Source organism: Chenopodium album, chromosome 9, assembly GCF_948465745.1.
Source record: "Chenopodium album chromosome 9, dcCheAlbu1.1, whole genome shotgun sequence".
In the NCBI taxonomy this organism is placed as follows: domain Eukaryota; kingdom Viridiplantae; phylum Streptophyta; class Magnoliopsida; order Caryophyllales; family Amaranthaceae; genus Chenopodium; species Chenopodium album.
Window position 1 is genome coordinate 67,841,655 of NC_137842.1, and position 19,037 is coordinate 67,860,691.

The 19,037-nt window shown below is 32.6% G+C and overlaps 1 protein-coding gene across 1 annotated transcript; it reads right to left on the reverse strand.

Moving 5' to 3' along the window:
• Nucleotides 1-7,050: 7,050 nt before the first annotated feature.
• Nucleotides 7,051-10,612, reverse strand: LOC145558924 (gallate 1-beta-glucosyltransferase 84A23-like). Its single transcript, XM_081620298.1, has 2 exons — nt 9,460-10,612; nt 7,051-7,912 (listed from the first exon to the last, which is right to left on the reverse strand). The coding sequence occupies exons 1-2, from the start codon at nt 10,513-10,515 to the stop codon at nt 7,454-7,456; spliced, it is 1,515 nt and encodes a 504-aa protein (XP_081476424.1). The 5' UTR covers nt 10,516-10,612; the 3' UTR covers nt 7,051-7,453.
• Between the last annotated feature and the right edge of the window lie 8,425 nt (nt 10,613-19,037).

Here is a 19,037-nt window from a genome sequence, read left to right on the forward strand (position 1 = left end):
GAGGATGGCTTCCTACTATTTATTTTTTCTTACCTTCTCAAAAAAAATAAAAAAAAACTGCACTCTTGGCCTTGTTTTGATCTACAGTGTTGTTCGGCTCATATTTCCCGGCCCATATTATGCATAATTTTTAATTTGGCATGTAGTCCAAATATATGTCATCCACACAAACCACGATGAGGGCCAAGGCAGGCCAATTCAAGGCAACCAATAAGACCAAGACAAGAAAACGCAAGGCTTATGAACACCTGATAACTAGGGTGAGTCAATGCATGAAGGAAATAGCTTCCGGCACCAAGCTGGCTTACAGGGCCCCTTTGAGTAAAAGGGCAAAATTTAAAGGTTATAAATACACGAAATTTTACTTTGTTTATAGTGAACAGTTGTAAAAGGTGGTTTCAATCACCAACTTGATATCATCTTATATTAAGATGTTATTATGTTAGAATCCTTCATTGGGTACCAATCAACCCAACCCATCATCCGTTATACAGTTATACGGTTATATCATTATATGTGTTGATATAATTTCTTAGTTTCCATGCTTATTAGAATTAGAACTATTGGAGAAAATATTCAAGCTTGATAATTATCTTAATTTTTCTAATTCGTTCAATGTTAGCTCTCTATTAACAACACTTTCTCTCATCGTGATCATATTCAATTCCCGTTCAATATTTTAATTGTGATTTTACATAATTCATATTAGACATCGTTAAATTGTGGAATAACTTTTTCGTTTAAATTTGTGATCAATTTATTTTTTATCAATTCGTCAATAACTTGTACTTTTATATTTTAAATTTTATATGAAAAAACGATAATTTCTCAACTTGTTCAATAATTGAGATTATTTGTCAATCAATATCAAGGGAGATAATGAGCAATAAAATTTGAAAAGTACAAAAACATCTTTCCAAAACATCAACACTATTCAGACTATTGTAACTCCTTTACCCTCATAGACAAACATGAATTGTTCATTTGTTCTTTAAATTATAATATTCCAAAAGATTCTTCATTAATTACGTCACCCATTATACAAAGAACTTGACTTCATTTAATCAATTTGTCACTTTAATTTGCCACTAAAAAGAAATGACCTAAACTCAGTTTTTGTACACTAGTATAACAATGATGGAGATTAACAAATAAATTGTAGTGAGAATGGAAAGTTTACCGAACTCAGTTTAGATAACTATTGCTTTCATTATCTTGCCATTGAATTTTCAAATTTTGATGTGGATATTTCACGGGTTCTTCCGTGTCTTTAAGTATAAAGATTTCTCTTACTTGTACTCTTTCGTCATAGTACAATTCTCGAATCGCCAATTAAATTTGTTAGCACGTCCCTACTTTAAAATAGTGGCAAAGAGGAGAGTGAAGGATAGCTTAAGTGGTTAGAGTTTTCCTCCCGATTTCAGGAAATCTTGGGATCGATTCTCACCCCCGCCTTTTGTGGCTCTCTAAACACTAAAAAAAAAATATAGTGGCAAAGAAATGAAGAAAATGAAACATTTTAAACAAATTACAGAAAATGATCGTTCTTATACTAAAGTACAACCTCTATTACATATTATGAGCAAATTTTGAATTTTTAACTCTCATAAACAATAATACTCAAAAGTTGCACATAATATGTAACAGGGATTATATGAATGTACTTTCTAGATAGGCATAAGCCGCATAACTTTTAGAACATAGAGGAAAAGTTTAGTTATACTATGTAAAAGGCTTGAATAGTTTGAAATACCTTCCATTATGTCAAATTAATTGGATCAACCCAAGTAGGTAAGATTAGTGACAAAATTAGAAAACTCAATACTTAAAAACCACAAACCCTTTTAGATAGTTACAGCCCCTTCTATTTTGTGCATTATAAAATCTAATTTAATCCATACTATATCATTTTGTTAAGCCATGTTCTAGTTAGATCTCCTTTTGTTTCCAATTCAAGCTTATTATAGTGAGCTAACTACTATAAAATTCTACTTATTTCCCCGTGCTTTGCATATTCAGTGTGTGACTTTATTTGTTCATCTTTGTCAAATAGATGATTAAAGTTCCTATTTACATTAATTATAAATTAAAATTGGAATAAGAATCCAACTTTTTAATCTTTCAATTAGCGAACAATTAAGCTAATCTTTATTATTGAACCTTGGAGCATCTCTTAATCTTTATGAATATACTATGGAGTACATATCATGTACTATAGAGAAACGAAATAACGAATAAAGAGACATCAATATTCTGCATCTGGTAATTGTTTAAAGATATATACAAAAATCAAAGCAAATCTTTGGAAAAAGAGGATAATTCTTTAGGGCATAACATAAAAATACAGACAAATCTAGTCCTTGTCGAATATTTACACAACAATTCTGTATTTATATTGCATTTTTGTCAATACTCAATATATTAGATGAGTATGAATTATACGAAGTATATGGTACTCCGTAGTTTACATTCTTAAAGAATTACCTGTGATTTAAGGGTTTGTCAAGTTCTATGAGTAGAGAGGACACGTTTTTGAAGGACAAAGTTGTAGATCATTATCTTCCTTTGTTATCATCCTAGAACATAAATAGACGAGACATAATAACACCCTAGCTGCCTTTGGGTGCAAGAAATCAAATTTTGCTTCTCCGTATCAATCCATTGAATAGGTCGTGTCATGTCAATTTCATTATAATCACGTTGAGAATTTTCTTACGATGAGAATGAGACTTTGTAAGTAGATACTTTGTATATATGTTAAATGCTTGACACTAACTTTTTTTTTTTTTTTTTTTTTTTGGGTGTTCCATCCGGTTCACCCTTTGGGCTAATCCGGATTCGGGGATCAGTTCTGGGTGTTTAGGTTCCAGTCCCCTCCCGATTGTTGTTGCGGGGGATCGAACACGGGTCCTCCCTACCAAGTGTAGTCCCAATCACCACTACACCAACAACCAATTGGTAATGCTTGACACTAACTCAATATGTTGAATTCAAAAGTTAAGTCACATTGACTTGGTCAAGTATTGTCTTTTATCTGGTTTATTATAAGGCATAATTAAAATTACCAAGAAAGGTTCAACAATGGAAATAAATTCGCTAAGCAATTATATTAATTATAATTTAGCGAGCTTACCTCGTAATATATTACAAATTAGTATAACTTACCCATGTCATAGTGATAGGACCTTTTTATTTAATTAGCTAGGTGATTGAAACGAGTTGAAAAAAGTCATATGTGTTTGAAAACTCGAAATAAAACAGACTCGACTTATTTAATTAGTTAGATTAGACATAACTTATTTCGTATTCAGTTTGTGTCATATTATTATATTTGGCCAATTTATGTTACCGCAGTTTGTGTCATGTTATTATATTTGGCCAATTTATGTTACCTCTACCATAACTGATGGAAACATTCACTATGTATATAACCATTCAGGCACTCACTAAATCACCAATAATACAGATTTGTATCTTTTGGTTATTTGATTAGTAACCAAGTGAAGTGCATGTCAATGTCAAAATTAAAAATATAGATAAAACTAGTGTCTTTTGATTATTAGATTAGTAACCAATTCATGTGAAGTGCATGTCAATGTCATAATTAAATTAGTCGATGGTGCAATTCACAACCATCTTATCCCAAATCCTTGGATAGGTTTATGTATCGTTTTATGAAGTTTTGATTTGACATGTGGAATAATGGAATTAATGGGTAATAAGTAGGCCATCATCGCCAATCATAAACCAAAAATGTTTGAAAAGTGTAATTCCTCATTCCCATCTAACTTGTTCCATGTTAGTACTGTACACAAAAAAAATTTGTCAAGTGATAAATCATTAAACGAGTATAAGACTAAAAAAAAAAAAAAAAAAAACACGTTGAAAAAAGAAATTTTTTACCTAGCTAAAATAATAAAAGTGAAGCAAATATAACGCGTGAAACATTCTAATAAGAAAACAGGTAAATAAAAAGAAACATATGAATTACGTACAAATTAGGGCTATGATCCTTCTTAAAGTAGCTAACTAGCATGACTTGGTGCCAATTCAAGCTCAATCAAAATCAATTGAAATATCGTTATCATGTCGATTCAAATTCTCAATAATTATATAAATACCTACAAGTATAAGGCAATTAAGAAAATATAAATAACAGGAGCAAGTTGGAGAGTATGCTTCCTTGACTTTAAAAGAGCAATACTTTAAAAATGATTAAGTAGCACTAACATTCTGCTAATTACCAGCCCCAACTCTCAAGCTTAATTTATATTCCTGGTAAACGGTCCAAATCAATTGGGAATTGGTCTTTAATTATATAATTCCTATTGGTGTTTATAATTTAATTACGGAGTATGAATTAAATTCATAGAATACACGTATGAAATAATTATATGGACTTCTTTGTGAGTTGTTAACGTGCCCAAATCAAAAGGACAGCTTATTTACCAATTTGAACACTTCTACTTAAAGACCAAAGATCATGTTTTTGCTCTTTCCTAGGATGAGTAAGTCCTACTTATGTTGTTATATTGAACTCCCATAATTTAGCATTTAATTACGCTACAAGAATGTATATTAGAATCACTAGGTCGTGCTTGTGCATTGCTTATGCTAATGCACAAGATTTAAAAAGTACTCGGTATAAAGTTAAAAAATTTATATCAAACATTGTTTCCCTACTAGTACTAAACTAGACTACTACTGTACGTAATAAGCAATATTAATATTAATCGATTTTTTTTTTTTTTTACTTAATAATTTTTACTCGAGCTTCAAATTTAAATCATGCATGACATCTAACAAATAAGGGATCTTCACCTTCCAAGCACCCTCACCTCATAAGATTCGAACTTTTACCTCTATATAATCTGAGGATAAAATCTTATTAAGTGAGTCAAGTCTTACGTAGGGTCAACTAAATAGAATATGAGAGAGTAATAATGCAAGATTGTACTTGAGATATTAATTTAAAGAGATTCCGTAAATATTCTACCGCATCTTTTGGAGAATAAAGAAGTGAATGCGACAGCACTGCTTGCTGGGGCTTATGTACGCCTTCCATATCCTCACATGCAATTCCAAGATTTCCAACCCATCCATATCACTTGTGTTTCCGTATCTCTTACAAAGTTCATTGCCAAAAAGATAATAAAATACGTTTTAAGTTTTTAATGGATGTAACACTATTTTAAGTCCGATTTTTTGGATTTAATTGTCACATTACTAGCTTGTAATGTCTTTATTAATATCATAGAAATATCAAAATATTTAAATTAATTAAATCATGAATTACGATAACTACAACTTACTTCTTAGAATTCAATAACACTTGTACTTTTATAGAGGAACTTCGAAGGTCCCTAATAAGAAAGTTAGTGCCCGATCAAAGGGTATTCATAATTCATGACCGGTCAACTATTCATACTTTGATTTAAGGTACACGACCTTATCAAAGACAAATCTAACAAAATCCTTGCCCATGATCAAGAATAAATAGATAGCGAAAGTTAGTGCCTGAATATTTTTGATCTTTTATACGCAGATAAGAAAAATTGTTGTACTGATCAAGTCAAAACTTCTTAAGAGTTAATCCAACTCGAATCAGCAAACGAGGTCTTTTAAGAGCGAGGGGAACGAAGAATAAGAGATCTCATCCCCAAAATATCACGCACTCTAGTTTTAATTACCTCTCAACAAGGTTAGAAATTATAAGATAGGTGAGATTTTTAGAAATAACTCTCCTATAATTATCTTAATTTAATGAGAATTGATTTCATGCTTTACGACCGAAAGTCATAAAGGTTTTCAACAACTTTAGCCTCCTTTTTGGAGATTAATACGGGTAAACAGTCATAATAAAATATATGCTATGTGAAAATGTGACATATTTGCTCTAATTACATGAAGCCATGTTATGTAAAACTCCTAATAATAAATCAACAGCCACTCTACTAACGTGCAAAGAAACAACTCGAACAAGTGAGCACGTATATATCATCTAATTCTATAACATATTATATAGATCAAATAATAATAATTAATTAAAACTTAATTGTAGCGCACAACTTCATCCTAAATGCAATTAAACAGTGTTGATTAATCCCTCCATAATAAAGTATGACTTTTCATGCAATGCGATGTACGAGTGCAAGTAATCAACTACTTGTGTATTTGAAAATATGGAGTTGTTACTGATTAAAGGCGTGATTGCTAATTAATTATTTTGTTCGTACATGGTTTACAGTTCAATTGCATACAAGGGTGTCATCATCTGGTGGTTGTGATGCTTGACTATATCTAGGCTGCTAGAATTTGATCTTCAATATTTAGTCACTACTTTTATTGTATCAATCGTTATCGATTATTGTTATCAAACGATAATGATTGATAATACAAAGTAGTTTTCTTTCTAGAATCACCGCTTATATCATTTTATTTCACTAGACTTTTTGCACTTTTCTAGATAAATAAAAGTTTTAAGAGTAATTACTATTTTTTGTTTATTTATTAATTATATGAGTCCACTAAAAAGGTCCGAGAAAAAAAGATAGAAATAAATGCTCCGATTGCATGTGTTAATATACTGTCCAAGAACACTTTATTCCAAAAGCATATGTTAGTTGAAGGAATATCTCATTAGCTCTGTAGAGTTGTCGATTATCTATCATACAGAGTACATTTTATCAATAATGTAGAACATTCACCTATGTTGTTTCCAAAGATGAGTATGACTTTAACAAGTAATCGAATATGCATTTTTATATATGTTTCAATTCATAATGTAGCGTATTCAAGACATGTGAGTAGTACAAAAGTCAATTTGAAATAATTAAAATGTAGGGATATAATGTATAGCTTAACTAACCTTTTACTATACATCATACGAATATATAGGAATTACGTAACCTTTTACTATACATGTGAGTAGTACAAAAGTCAATTTGAAATAATTAAAAGAAAATACATCATACGAGTATATAGGAATTACGTAACCTTTTACTATAGATGATCAAAACAACAACTTGAAGAAATTAACAACAATGTGAATAAATAAAATAATGATATTAGATAACTTTACACAATAGTAAATATCAAAGATACAACAGGGGAAAAAAAAAGGGGAGAAAAAAAAACAGAAATTCCTCCAGTTATTGCTCACGCCTCACATAGTTGATGAAATGATTTAACTTTAAAGTGAAGGAACCTTCCTATATTCAAGCGTTGCCATAGGCACGCACTCTAAGAGCCGGGCTAAAGTATAAAGTAACTCCAATATTGGTCCCCAAAAAAATGTGCAAAGGTATAGAAAATATAATTAGAAGAAAAATAAAATAATAAAATGTGTAAATAAGTTGGCCCTACCCATAAAATCAGCCAAATTGGGCTCGTTGTAGTAATTGTAGTTTCTTCTATATCCAAGCACATAATCTTCAATGCATTTGGAGATTAATTAATGTCCATTTTCTTTAGTAGGAAAACCATTAGCAACCTTCTTAGCATTTGCAACAACAATTTCACCCCTCTTTCGTACTTGATCGATAAAAAAATCGAAATTCTTATCCGATGATCCACCATCGGCTATTGCTTCATCTGCCAAGTCCTTCCACTTGAGAGCGTTTTTCTTCATTTCAACTGCCTTAGGTCCTGAGGTGGCGTCTCTCAAACACTTTTCGACTTCTTCCTTAGTGATGAGCCTTTTCTCGTGCTCGCCCCTAGTAAGTTGTATTCCTGTCTTGAAAACGTCGCAAATGAATTTTGCATCGGTCACTTGGTCACCCCATGAAGGGAACGCTACCATGGGTACTCCGTAGGAGAGTGACTCCATAGTCGAGTTCCATCCACAATGTGTCACAAAACATGACACGGCCGGATGTGCTAGGACTTGCTCTTGTGGAGCAAATTGGACCACCTGCAATTTTGTGTAGGAGACTTTATTAGATTCACTAAATTGTGTATCAGGAAATTACTACACCACATGACCACAATTATTAACATCACCCATAATGTCATCTTAATATATACTGGTCCTAAACAATGTAACTGTGTATCAATTCTTGTAAGCTGGTAAACAATCTAACCTCATAATGAAAATCATACCATAACAAAAGACTTTTTTTTTTTCTTTGAACAATACAAAAAACAAACATTACAAATAAATAAATAATTCCAACAACTCAAATTAATATAGTACTCCGTAGTAGGTATCTTGGACTAAAATTTATTGCCGAAACACAAGGTTTTTATTCTTTTATTTGAAAGAAGATACTATGTAAGTTTACTTTACTTTTGGCAGAATAAAAGGGATGTTACAAATTTTTTGTTTTTTAGGTTTGGATAATCGCAATGCAAAACAATAAGAATTCACAAGTACAATTTTGAACGATTCTATGTTAAACCAACCAAAACCTAGAAATGTGGATTACATTAATACTTTGTAAGTTCTTATCTAATCTAATAAGTTTAAATACACAAGTTGGATCACATCAATGAAACACGACCTAACCTATCATTTTAATTGAAAGAAAAAGGCAAATTGTTTTAACTACTCGTAATATTTTTCTATATCGTTTATACAGTTATACAGTACGCAGTATTTAATACTCCGTACTGTAATGTGGACCAAAGGTGACGGCAAATGCACTTATGTAACACCCGACTTGTCAGCGCTATATTTTCTGCTTTTGTACTAGATTAGTGTGTAAAGGTGATCTCATGAATGTTTGGAGTATTCCTTCCGTTAAATTTTGTCAATATTATTTTCCATATAACGTATAAACTATCTTTAATTATGATGAATTAGTAAAAGAAAAAAAAAAGACTAACAAGATCGTTTTTAAAAACAAATGAAACAACTAATAGAAAACAGAGAAAGTACTAAAATCGAGCTAGATAAATACGGATTTACAGGGTAGATCGATTACATCGATGTTATTGTCCCATTTACACTATGTTTCATTGAACCAACACCAAACAAACGAAACAGGGAGGGATCCCAAGATTCTATATTTTGGTCAAGAATTTCTTAGACCAAGTACCATTATAATACTACTTAAATAAGTACCTACCTAATCATATTATTAAAAAAAATGATCATTTTAAAATTGAGATTTGTTAAATAAAACAAAGAAATAGCTAAATTTAAAAATACCAACTACGTTACGGAGTACTATTATTTGCAAAAAGACATCATTTTATTAAAAAAAAATTGATCATTAATTTTTGGAATTGTTTTGTTTTAAATCAAGTCACGTTACATGAAAAGTAATTAACTTTGACAAAGAGGAGGAAAGTTCACAAATTCACGTATCTCAATGTTTTGTCGGTGAAAAGAATCCCATGGTACTATACTACTATTCATCTTTAACTGTTTTTTTTAATTAGTTCAGTACTGAATTTTAGAAACAATCAATTGCTAAAAAAAGGGAAAAAATAAAAAAAAATAAAAAAAAATCATACCTTGCCATTATCGCCAATTCTATCCAAAAACCCGTCGGGTAGAGTGTGCGGGCTCATCTTGGCTTCCTTAGCGGGTGGCTTCATCACCCACAAGAACGTGATCCCGGCCGCTTCGATACCGGCCGCGATCTCGTCTATCTGCTTTTGTGGCGGAAACACGATTGTCCCGAATGATATGTACACTACTGACCCATCGGGTTTTCCATCGAGCCACTTTAAGCAGTCCTGGTTGGGCCTGAGCGGGTCAGCCCGAACCCGGGCCCCACCAGGAATGGGTTTTTTGAAAAGTGGCCCGATGGTCCTGATCGGGGTTGGAGCTAGGAGTTCGACGGTATGATCCACCGTCGACCTCTCTAGCTCGTAGAATGTATCCATAAGGATACAAAAAGGTTTAGATAAGTTTTTGTATTGTGCCAATATTGCCCTTTTGAGGAAAGCATACGGCGTGGTCGGGTGAAGGAAAGTTGGGATCTCGTCCCATTTTAGTAGGGGTAGAGTTGGAACTTCGACATCGATTTCAAGGGCGTCTTCGGTAGGAAAAGGGATCATGTTGTGGTGGAAATAATAGTAAGCAAGGAAACAAGCGCATGATTGAGGCCACAACATAGCACTAGGCAAACCCAATTCCTCAGCAACATCAGAAACCCAAGGAATAAACGGGTTATTAATCAAACAAGAAACGGGCCGGCCCTCTTGGGCCAGAGCAGCTAGTCTCTCGGGTACCCAACGGCGGCCCACATCCTCGAGTTGAGGAAGATATTGATCCATGTCAAACTTCCTTGGGTCACCATCAGGCCATTCATCATCGAAAAATTCAAATCGGATGAACCCGTCCCCAATAGGGACGGGTTGATCCGATACAGCATCATTAGAACCTCGGATACCTTGGCCGAGGTTCTCAGTAGTGGTAAAAGTAACCAAAAAGCCTTTAGAGGCAATTCGCTTACCTAGCCTAAGGAGTGGATTAATGTGGCCTTGGCCGGGGAACGAGATCATGAACACATGTACAAGCTGATCGAGCTCATGGTTGTGAATAATTTGTGTTTCGGACCCCATTTTTTAAAAAGTTTGGGACAACAAAATAAAAATAAGTGTTTTGGGGTAGTATTGTATGGTTGCAAATTGAAAATCAGCAAGTTTATATATAGGGGCCGCCAGAGACCAAGTTTGGTACTAGCTAAGTAGTGGTGATTATTTCTCAATATTTTTTATTTCTTTTTGCGTGTTATTTTTTTCTTTTTGGAGTATTAAAATAATAATTGCATTTTTGTTTCCCATTTTTCCATTGACTTAAAAGAAAGTGTCTAACCAGGAAACCAGCCAGCCACAGGCTAGAACAAGTGCTTGGAAGATTCTAAGGCGAATAGTGTAAGGTGTACTACCTGTCTATCTTCGTCGTTTAAAGATTGTCTTATTTGACTTTTCATACAAAATAGTTTATAATCATGTTATAAAATATACAGATATATATAATATACTCCGTACTTTAAAAGTAAATTTTAATGTTCTAATAGTAGACATTCAAACCGATTGCATGATTACATATAAATATAGTGAAAATTCTTGTTTAATATCTAAAGTTTGTTACAATGTAATGGGATAAGGAGATGGAGGGGTATAGTAGTTGAGTTATTATTGTAGTTTTGGGCTTTTGAAATAATATTTGCTTATCTTATCCCAATTTACTAATCCTACTATATGAACACATCACACATGGCACAAGTTATAAGAAGTATGAAAAAAAAAAAAAAAACAAATACGACTTCGTTGTGGAAATAAGTATTATGAGTAGATAGAAAAATAGCAAATGATTTAAGATTTCAATAATATAAAGAAATAACTTGATGAATGAGTATGTGACTTCATTTAGGAAATACCCTATAATTTAGCTAGGTTGGATGACGAACAACTTAAATTAAGATATCAACTAAACATCCTCTCTGCTTATATTGTAATTTTTTTGTTTTTTTTTTTTTAACAAATCAATTCATTAATAAAAAGTCATGCGTAAGCTACAAATGAAATTTGAATTAACAAATACATAAAATTGAATCAAATTAGGGTTTCCTTCGTCAAAACTACGATCGTTGAAAAGATCTTGCAGTGTGGTACATCTCTCGCGCACATATTGCTGGAATATACAACCTTTTCGGAGAGATGGTTTAACGATTTGTTGTAGCCGTAAGGATGGTTTTCATCTGATTTGCTTGAACGAATTTGAAAACTTGACAACCGTTGCGATCCCGAACGAATCTTTACCAAAGAACTGACAATAGGACAAAAGATAATTACCTTTTTGATAAACCATAACACACAAACAAACCCTAAACAAAAACGAACAACTAAACTAACTAAAACTAACGACTCCACCATAGGGAGACAGATAAATATCTACACTACTTGTGTAGATTTATTGAAATCTAAATTGCAAAACTAAATAAAGTTAGGGAAAAAAGGGTCGAAAATAGTCTAAAGCCTGAACGGCCAAGATTTAGAGAAACACTAAAAGATAGGAGGAGAGGCGAGGCGAGGCGAGAGATTTTTGCTAACATCATAATTGGTTTCATGGCGTTCATATAAATCGTTTGATAAAGCAAAAAATCTTAGTTTAATCAAGAACAATTATTATCTAAACTAATTAGTCTAGACAAACATTTAAAAAAATCAGATGTACAATAAAATAAAATATTGTACATCCACTTTAAAGTTACCTTAAAATGAATAAAAGTTACCCTATAATGAATGAAAGTTGCCCATTATATATAAGTTATCGTGATATAAATAAAAGTTATTTAAGCTTTATGGATAAAAGTTACCCTATACTCAACACAAATTACCCTAAATTCAACAAAAGTTACCTCAATGTTACTGTACATCAGATTAGAGGTGATCAATGGGCGGGCCGGGTCGGGCCAAGGTAAAAGAATATGTCCATTTATCGGGTCGGGCTAAACTTCGTTCGGGACGGAAAATGTATGTCCAAACCCGCCCAAACTAGGCGGGCCATGTGGCCATTTCAGGCCAAGCCAAATAAAAAAAAATAAAATTGCATTAATTGATTTTCCAAACCCGCCCAAATTTTCAAAAAAAAATCGGACCGGGCCCGACCCAATTTCGGACCGGAAAAAGTTGTCCAATGCCCGCCCTAAATCGAGTCGGACCAACAAGCAGGGATCAACTTGATCACCTCTACATAAGATGTATACAAAAGTTTTTTATTAGTATATCTGTTACTACAAAATGACATAGTTATTCCTTAACTTTTACGTTTTTTTAATTTTTTTTTTCTATCACTGAAGAAATAATCCACAAATAATTAACTTTTTCCTAGTATCAATTATTCACAAAGACACATAAATAATACAATCGTACAACTACAACAGCAATATAGAACTTGATCATGAGTTTCTCAATCCATTCGCCTAGATTTGTGCTTTTCCATTAAAAGGCTATACACATTTATACATTATGGGGCTTGGAAATAATCTTACCAATTAAGATTCATAATTGTTATCTAGCTAATTCGACTAGTTGGCCTACTTGGCCTTAATTCGTCATAAATTTTATAGGTATTATTCAACATTGTAATATCGAATATTGGTTCATTGTCTAAAATAATTCCTCTCATTTGAAAATGAATTAGAATTATATATGTTGCATCAATTCCTCCACGTTAATTTTGAATGATTGTCGTATTCTAATTATTTTTTTGGACGACAAATGAATGAGTGTAAATTTGTGATACTTAACAACCACTTGATATGCATATGACCGTTCGTGGTATGTTTTCATTACAAGCGACAAAATATAAACTATATTAACTTGGACCTTCGCCGGCGAAGGCCAATTAAGGGAAGTAACTTACCACCTAACGAGCTCACATTGACTTACAACTCCCAAATCTCAATCGATTGTGAATTTTCATGATTTAGATTATCACTCCTTGGTTAATTATATACTTGTATTCACCACATTTTGACTTTTACATTTTCTTAAAATGTATGTAAAAAAATTATAGGGTTCGTTAAAGATTTTTTTTGGTCAATTTCATTTTGACTTATACATTCTATTATTAAATAAGAAATTATATATATAATGAAAATAAGATACATTTCATGAAACAAATGAAAACGAATAGTAGGAAAAACCCAATGAAATGAAGGGATTATTATCTATTAATAGAGTGATGAATTAACGCATTGTTATCTTTAGCGAGTCACAGTTAATGTGAAAGAAATTTATATATTATAAATATCGTGACGATAAAAGCAATAATTATTTAAGAACAAATACATCCACAACATCACTTACATCATTAGGGCTTTACTTTAGTTTTAAAAAGACCACATGCATTGCACATTTGCGCGATTAATTAATAAGAGTTGCTCAATCTGATCACCTTTACAACAAAAGGGTGATAACTACGAATGAAAGTAATTACACTTATTAATAAAGATACACTTGTTAGTTGTTGATTATACTGAGTAATTATTTACCAGAATAATAAAATTCCTCTTTTTCACTTCCTCCATCTCCATTTTTTTTGTCCAAAATATTTATTCACTTATTTTATCTGAAATTATCTTACATTTAAACATTTTCTTTAAATTAAGTCAAAATATATAAATTGAACATAGCTTTTCTCATTTGTACCTATAAGTATGTCTAAATTAATCACGGGGGACCACGAAACATCATTACACTCACTAATTACAATTACAAATGCCTACATGGCTATTAATAAAAGTAATTGAGAGACCGGCGTATAAATTAATTGATGGATCCGCAATTTAAGATAGCATATAATTGTAGGTTATATTTTATTACTAGTACCATATAACATCGTGCACCAAACCAAGGTTGTATGTTGTGTTTGACTACTATGCATTTGCTGTTAAAGACATTATCAAATTATAGTAATCATTTTATTTGATTGACTATGAACAAATATTCGGTTATTCCTCGAAGAGCCAAATATGACTATTTTTCATTATCTAGCTTGTGCAAATTTCAAAAGCTAAATGGATCCAAGGAATTATAACAATGTACTATATGTATCATAATAAATAAATAAAACTATAATGAATCAATTTTTTTTTATCATTTTTTATTAAGACACAATAAATGATACTTCCTATAATCCTAGAAATTTTTCTAAATTTCGTTTTTGGGGCGACTTAAGGACAAATCTATTTGAAAAGTATAGCTATTTGTTTTAAGTAGTATTAATTGAGATAACAAGCTTATAAAATTACTCATATATCTATATCTATAATTAGTACTCCCTCCGTCCCCAAAACTTCGACCCTTTTGGCATTTTTTTAGTCCCGATCGACCCATTTGCATTAAAATACCCACCAATTTACAACAGTTTTTGTGCGTGCAAAATTAGCTTCCCCATATAAATTTTTGTTTTTTCATGTATTTTTTAATACTTTATCACTCTACTTTTTTACAAATCCCATATAAATTTTTGTTTTTTCATGTTTTTATTTCATTTTATTTAATTTAAGTTTCTAAATAACCGCGAAATCAACACAAAAGGGTCGAAGTTTTATTTGGAAAAGGGGAGAGTATTTAAAAACTCTGATCAAGAAAGATACATGTCTCCATCCTATTACACTTTTCTATATTCTTATCTAATCAAAGAGCCACATGTTTCTTACATTATTAATTTTTATTACACTATCTCTCTTTAATTTTTTCATTAAACTTATACTTCATCTTCCATGCACATTTCATCCCTTAATTTTCATCTCCCCTCTTCAACTCAATCTTTCCTCTTCTCTCTTTAATTTTGCCCCCCACCCCCCGCCCACATTCTACCCGTCTCTTACAACGCTGTCTTGTGCAGCCTACTGCAAAGGAACAACGATTTTTGGTATTTTTGAATCAAACAACACTTGATTCAATAGATTGTACTCCTCGATCTAACATTTGATTAAATATCGCACAAACCATCATCAATGGATTCAATCTTGTCAGGAAATCCCACTACATGGGTACAAACTCTTAATCCACAAAAGGGAACAAACCCTAAATCCCACAAAAGGGGAACAAAACCCTAAATCCCACCTGCGAGTGCTACATCCCATTTTTTTACAGTTTTATTTTCTCGCAAAATGACTTTAAAACTATTCACTTTGTAATTTTGAATGTTTATATATATATATATATATATATATATATATATATATATATATATATATATATATATATATATATATATATATATATATATATATATATATATTATTCTTGTTTGATTCATCTCAACGAGTACTTTTCAAATATAATATGTTGTTTTTATAATTTTTTTTTCTTACATATAAATTAAGATATAAACATTTAAATATGTGACTCGGCAAATATAGCAATTATTTTGGATAGGAGGGAATATGTAGCAAGTAAATAAAGACTGAGGGGAAGTATTAATAAAAATGATGATTTCAACATACTTAATAATGACATCAATGAGATAGTAGTTCACTTGTTCCGTGTTTCACTCAGAAGAATCAATGTTACAGTATATGGTACTCAAACTTTCTTTACATACTTTTTTTTTTTTTTTTTTTTGACAAAAGAGCTATCAAATAAATAAATAAAAGCAATATTACAACCTAATAGAGCTAAAAGAAGCAAAAACCAACCTAACACGAACTACTACCAAAACTACCTTGTGTAAAGATGCTAAGACAACACACCTAAACCTAACATCATAGAGCGCCTGACAATGAACAAAGGAGGAAATACGAAGCGAACCAGAGTACCAGAAAAGATTCACAGCACCCCAAATACTACAGAGCCTAGCCAACCAAGAAAATCGTACCACATTCTCAATGTGGACCGAGAGATGCCGAATTAACCATAACATTCGAGATGGACAGAAAACACAGAATAACCTCAATGCGGAAAACCGGAAGTGGCACTGGCATCGGAAAATGAGTGCACCCTGTTGCTAAAGAAAAAACCCTTGATACCATTCCACTCCTAGGGATCAAAAATCAAAGTCGCATCCTAGGAGTCTTGGAACAAACCCAAAAGAGTCGTATACTTGAACGACTCTATCATGATAAACCATGCATTCCAATGCAGGTTCTCTTCCTGCAACTCTACCCACAAAGAGTGCAAGATAATGGAGGACTTTGCTAACCCCAAACACTAAAGATGGGGAGCCTCCTTCAAGATTTTGATTTACAGCGATGACTGACTTTGTCATCACCAAAACAAACAACAAAGGGATGATTGCAATTGTACGAATTCCTATATCATCCCACAACCAAGCAACAAGGACTGCAAACAAACCGCTTCTCTCAACACCACTCTCCCCCTACAATCTCCAAATACAAGGGAACTCTTCCAATTGCATATGAAACTTGACCCCCTGGAAAACCAAACAAGAAAAAATATCCATACTCCCGGAGAAGGAAACCCCATCACTTGATTGAGAACTCCCCTTCACCCGATAAACTTTAACTACCAGGGGAACAAAGACACACCCCGAAAAGGCAACCACACGAACCACCAACCCAACTAACAAGGGATTGCCTAACCTTACAACCCCTAAAACCGACCAACAAGGCTCCAAGAACAACGACCACACTTCATTAACCTCCATAACCAGAACAACCCTATGAACCTCTAACTCATCACCACGCAGAGAAAGAGAATTATTAAAAATCAACAACCAAAACATCAAAATACACAAGGACATCATAGATGAACTAAGACAAATAAATAACAACAAACTATTCACAACTAACCAAAGCAAAGAAAACAAACACACGAACATCAGGAAGAACGAAGCTAATACCATCAGGAAAAATAAACAAACTTGCAAGAGGAAAAGACAACGAATCAAACCTCACCGGCACCAACCCAACCCACACCGAGAACAATCGTCAACGGCACCTCAAAGAACCCCTTCACTGAACCTAACCTTGGGTACACGAGGAAACCCTAACCTTAACTTTACCTTTACCGTCGGGAATTAATTAACGAAATTCCTTTCGACGGCGGCGTTAAGACTAGCCTTTGGTTCTTGATTTGTTGAAGCAAGCCGCTAAGAACTTGACGATGAACCCAAATAATGGACAACCGAAGAGGAACCCCTGATCTTCACCAACAGACCCAAAAAAACTAAAATTAAATAGCAAAAAGAAAAGCTACGAAAGGGTGGGGCTCGCCGGCGACGGCTAGGCAAAACCCGCCAGTCGCCGGCGAGCAGAAGCTACGAAAAAGGGGGACGGTGGAGGATAGAGATGAGGGTTAGAGAGAGAAAGAGTCGAAAGATAAGACCGAAGCCTCTTTCTTTACATACTTACTAGCAATATATCAAATATTTTGTTTTCTTTCTACTCTTTGCTTAATGTACTCTTAATAAATCAAATGTATGTTGTCAAACCTCACACCCATGAGCGGATCTAATGTTAAAATTATGATGTCAATTGACCCCACTTAATTTTTTTAAAAATTTTGTTAAAATATTTAAAAGATAATTGATTTAATACGAGAAAATTATGAGTAATCTATACCTACTTATAAAAAAATATTATATTCGTCATTGCACTCACCTCACCTTTTCTCTTCTCTTGCAATAGAACGGACTACCTATAAGTCTATGAATTCATAAAATATCTATGATTGGGTAAGTAAACTATCACAAAAGTGGAGTAAAAGTAAAAGTTTCAAAATTTCAAACAATGCATCTGAATTCTTTTCGGTATCTAGTTTCATATTTAATCATAAAAGAGACAAGAAAGAGGCATCCTATATTATGTTCCGTGAGTCATTCCAACATGCCTTAAGGTGACACAAATTTCACCGACTACTGTAGACAATTTGCGTTCAAAGATATATTTATCACACGAAAAGACATTTTTGAAGTCATTTTAACGCCTACAAATCTCAATCTCTGATCTCTTTTCGCCTATCAAATGCATGTATGTATGTTTCCAAAGCTTTTAACTCACCTTACTTTTCCCTCCTTTTTTCTTGCAGTAGAGTTATTGACCAATAGTTTCACCTTTTAAACTTAGGGTTATGTTAAATAAATGTAAATTAAAGTAGTACCAGTTTTCAATAGTTTATATAGTACAGACTATGATTTTATAGAGTAATGTATTACTGCTATTTGGATAAGAGTTTTATTCTCCTTCTCTTTTTTTCTTCATCTTTCTTCTTCTCTCCTTTTTTTTCTTCTTACGCCGTTGCTTCTATCCGCCGTTTATTTCTCGGCTATTGTTTCTACTTTTCTAACATCTCAAAATTTCAGTAAGTTGAAAGTATAGCCTAATTTCTAAACTAATTTTATTAATTTGATTCTTAAAGCTAACTAAATATGTTTATTTATTTATTTTCTTTTCTAGGCATGTCGGACTTTCCAACTGAATGACAGGAAATTGAAAAACTCTAATCATATTTTGAATTCCTTCAAGAGTTTGATTAGGATATTTTCATATTTAAGTATAAAAAGACAAGCAAGAACATCATATATTATGTTTCGTGAGTCATTCCAAAGTTCCACAAGAAGGTGACACAAATTTCACCGACTATTGTAGACAATATGTGTTCAGAGA

Coding starts and splice junctions, on each gene's coding strand:
- LOC145558924 (XM_081620298.1), bottom strand. CDS start 10,515: ATGGGGTCCGAAACACAAATTATTCACAACCATGAGCTCGATCAGCTT. Junction 7,913..9,459: donor GAATTGGCGATAATGGCAAG/GTATGATTTTTT, acceptor ACAAAATTGCAG/GTGGTCCAATTTGCTCCACA.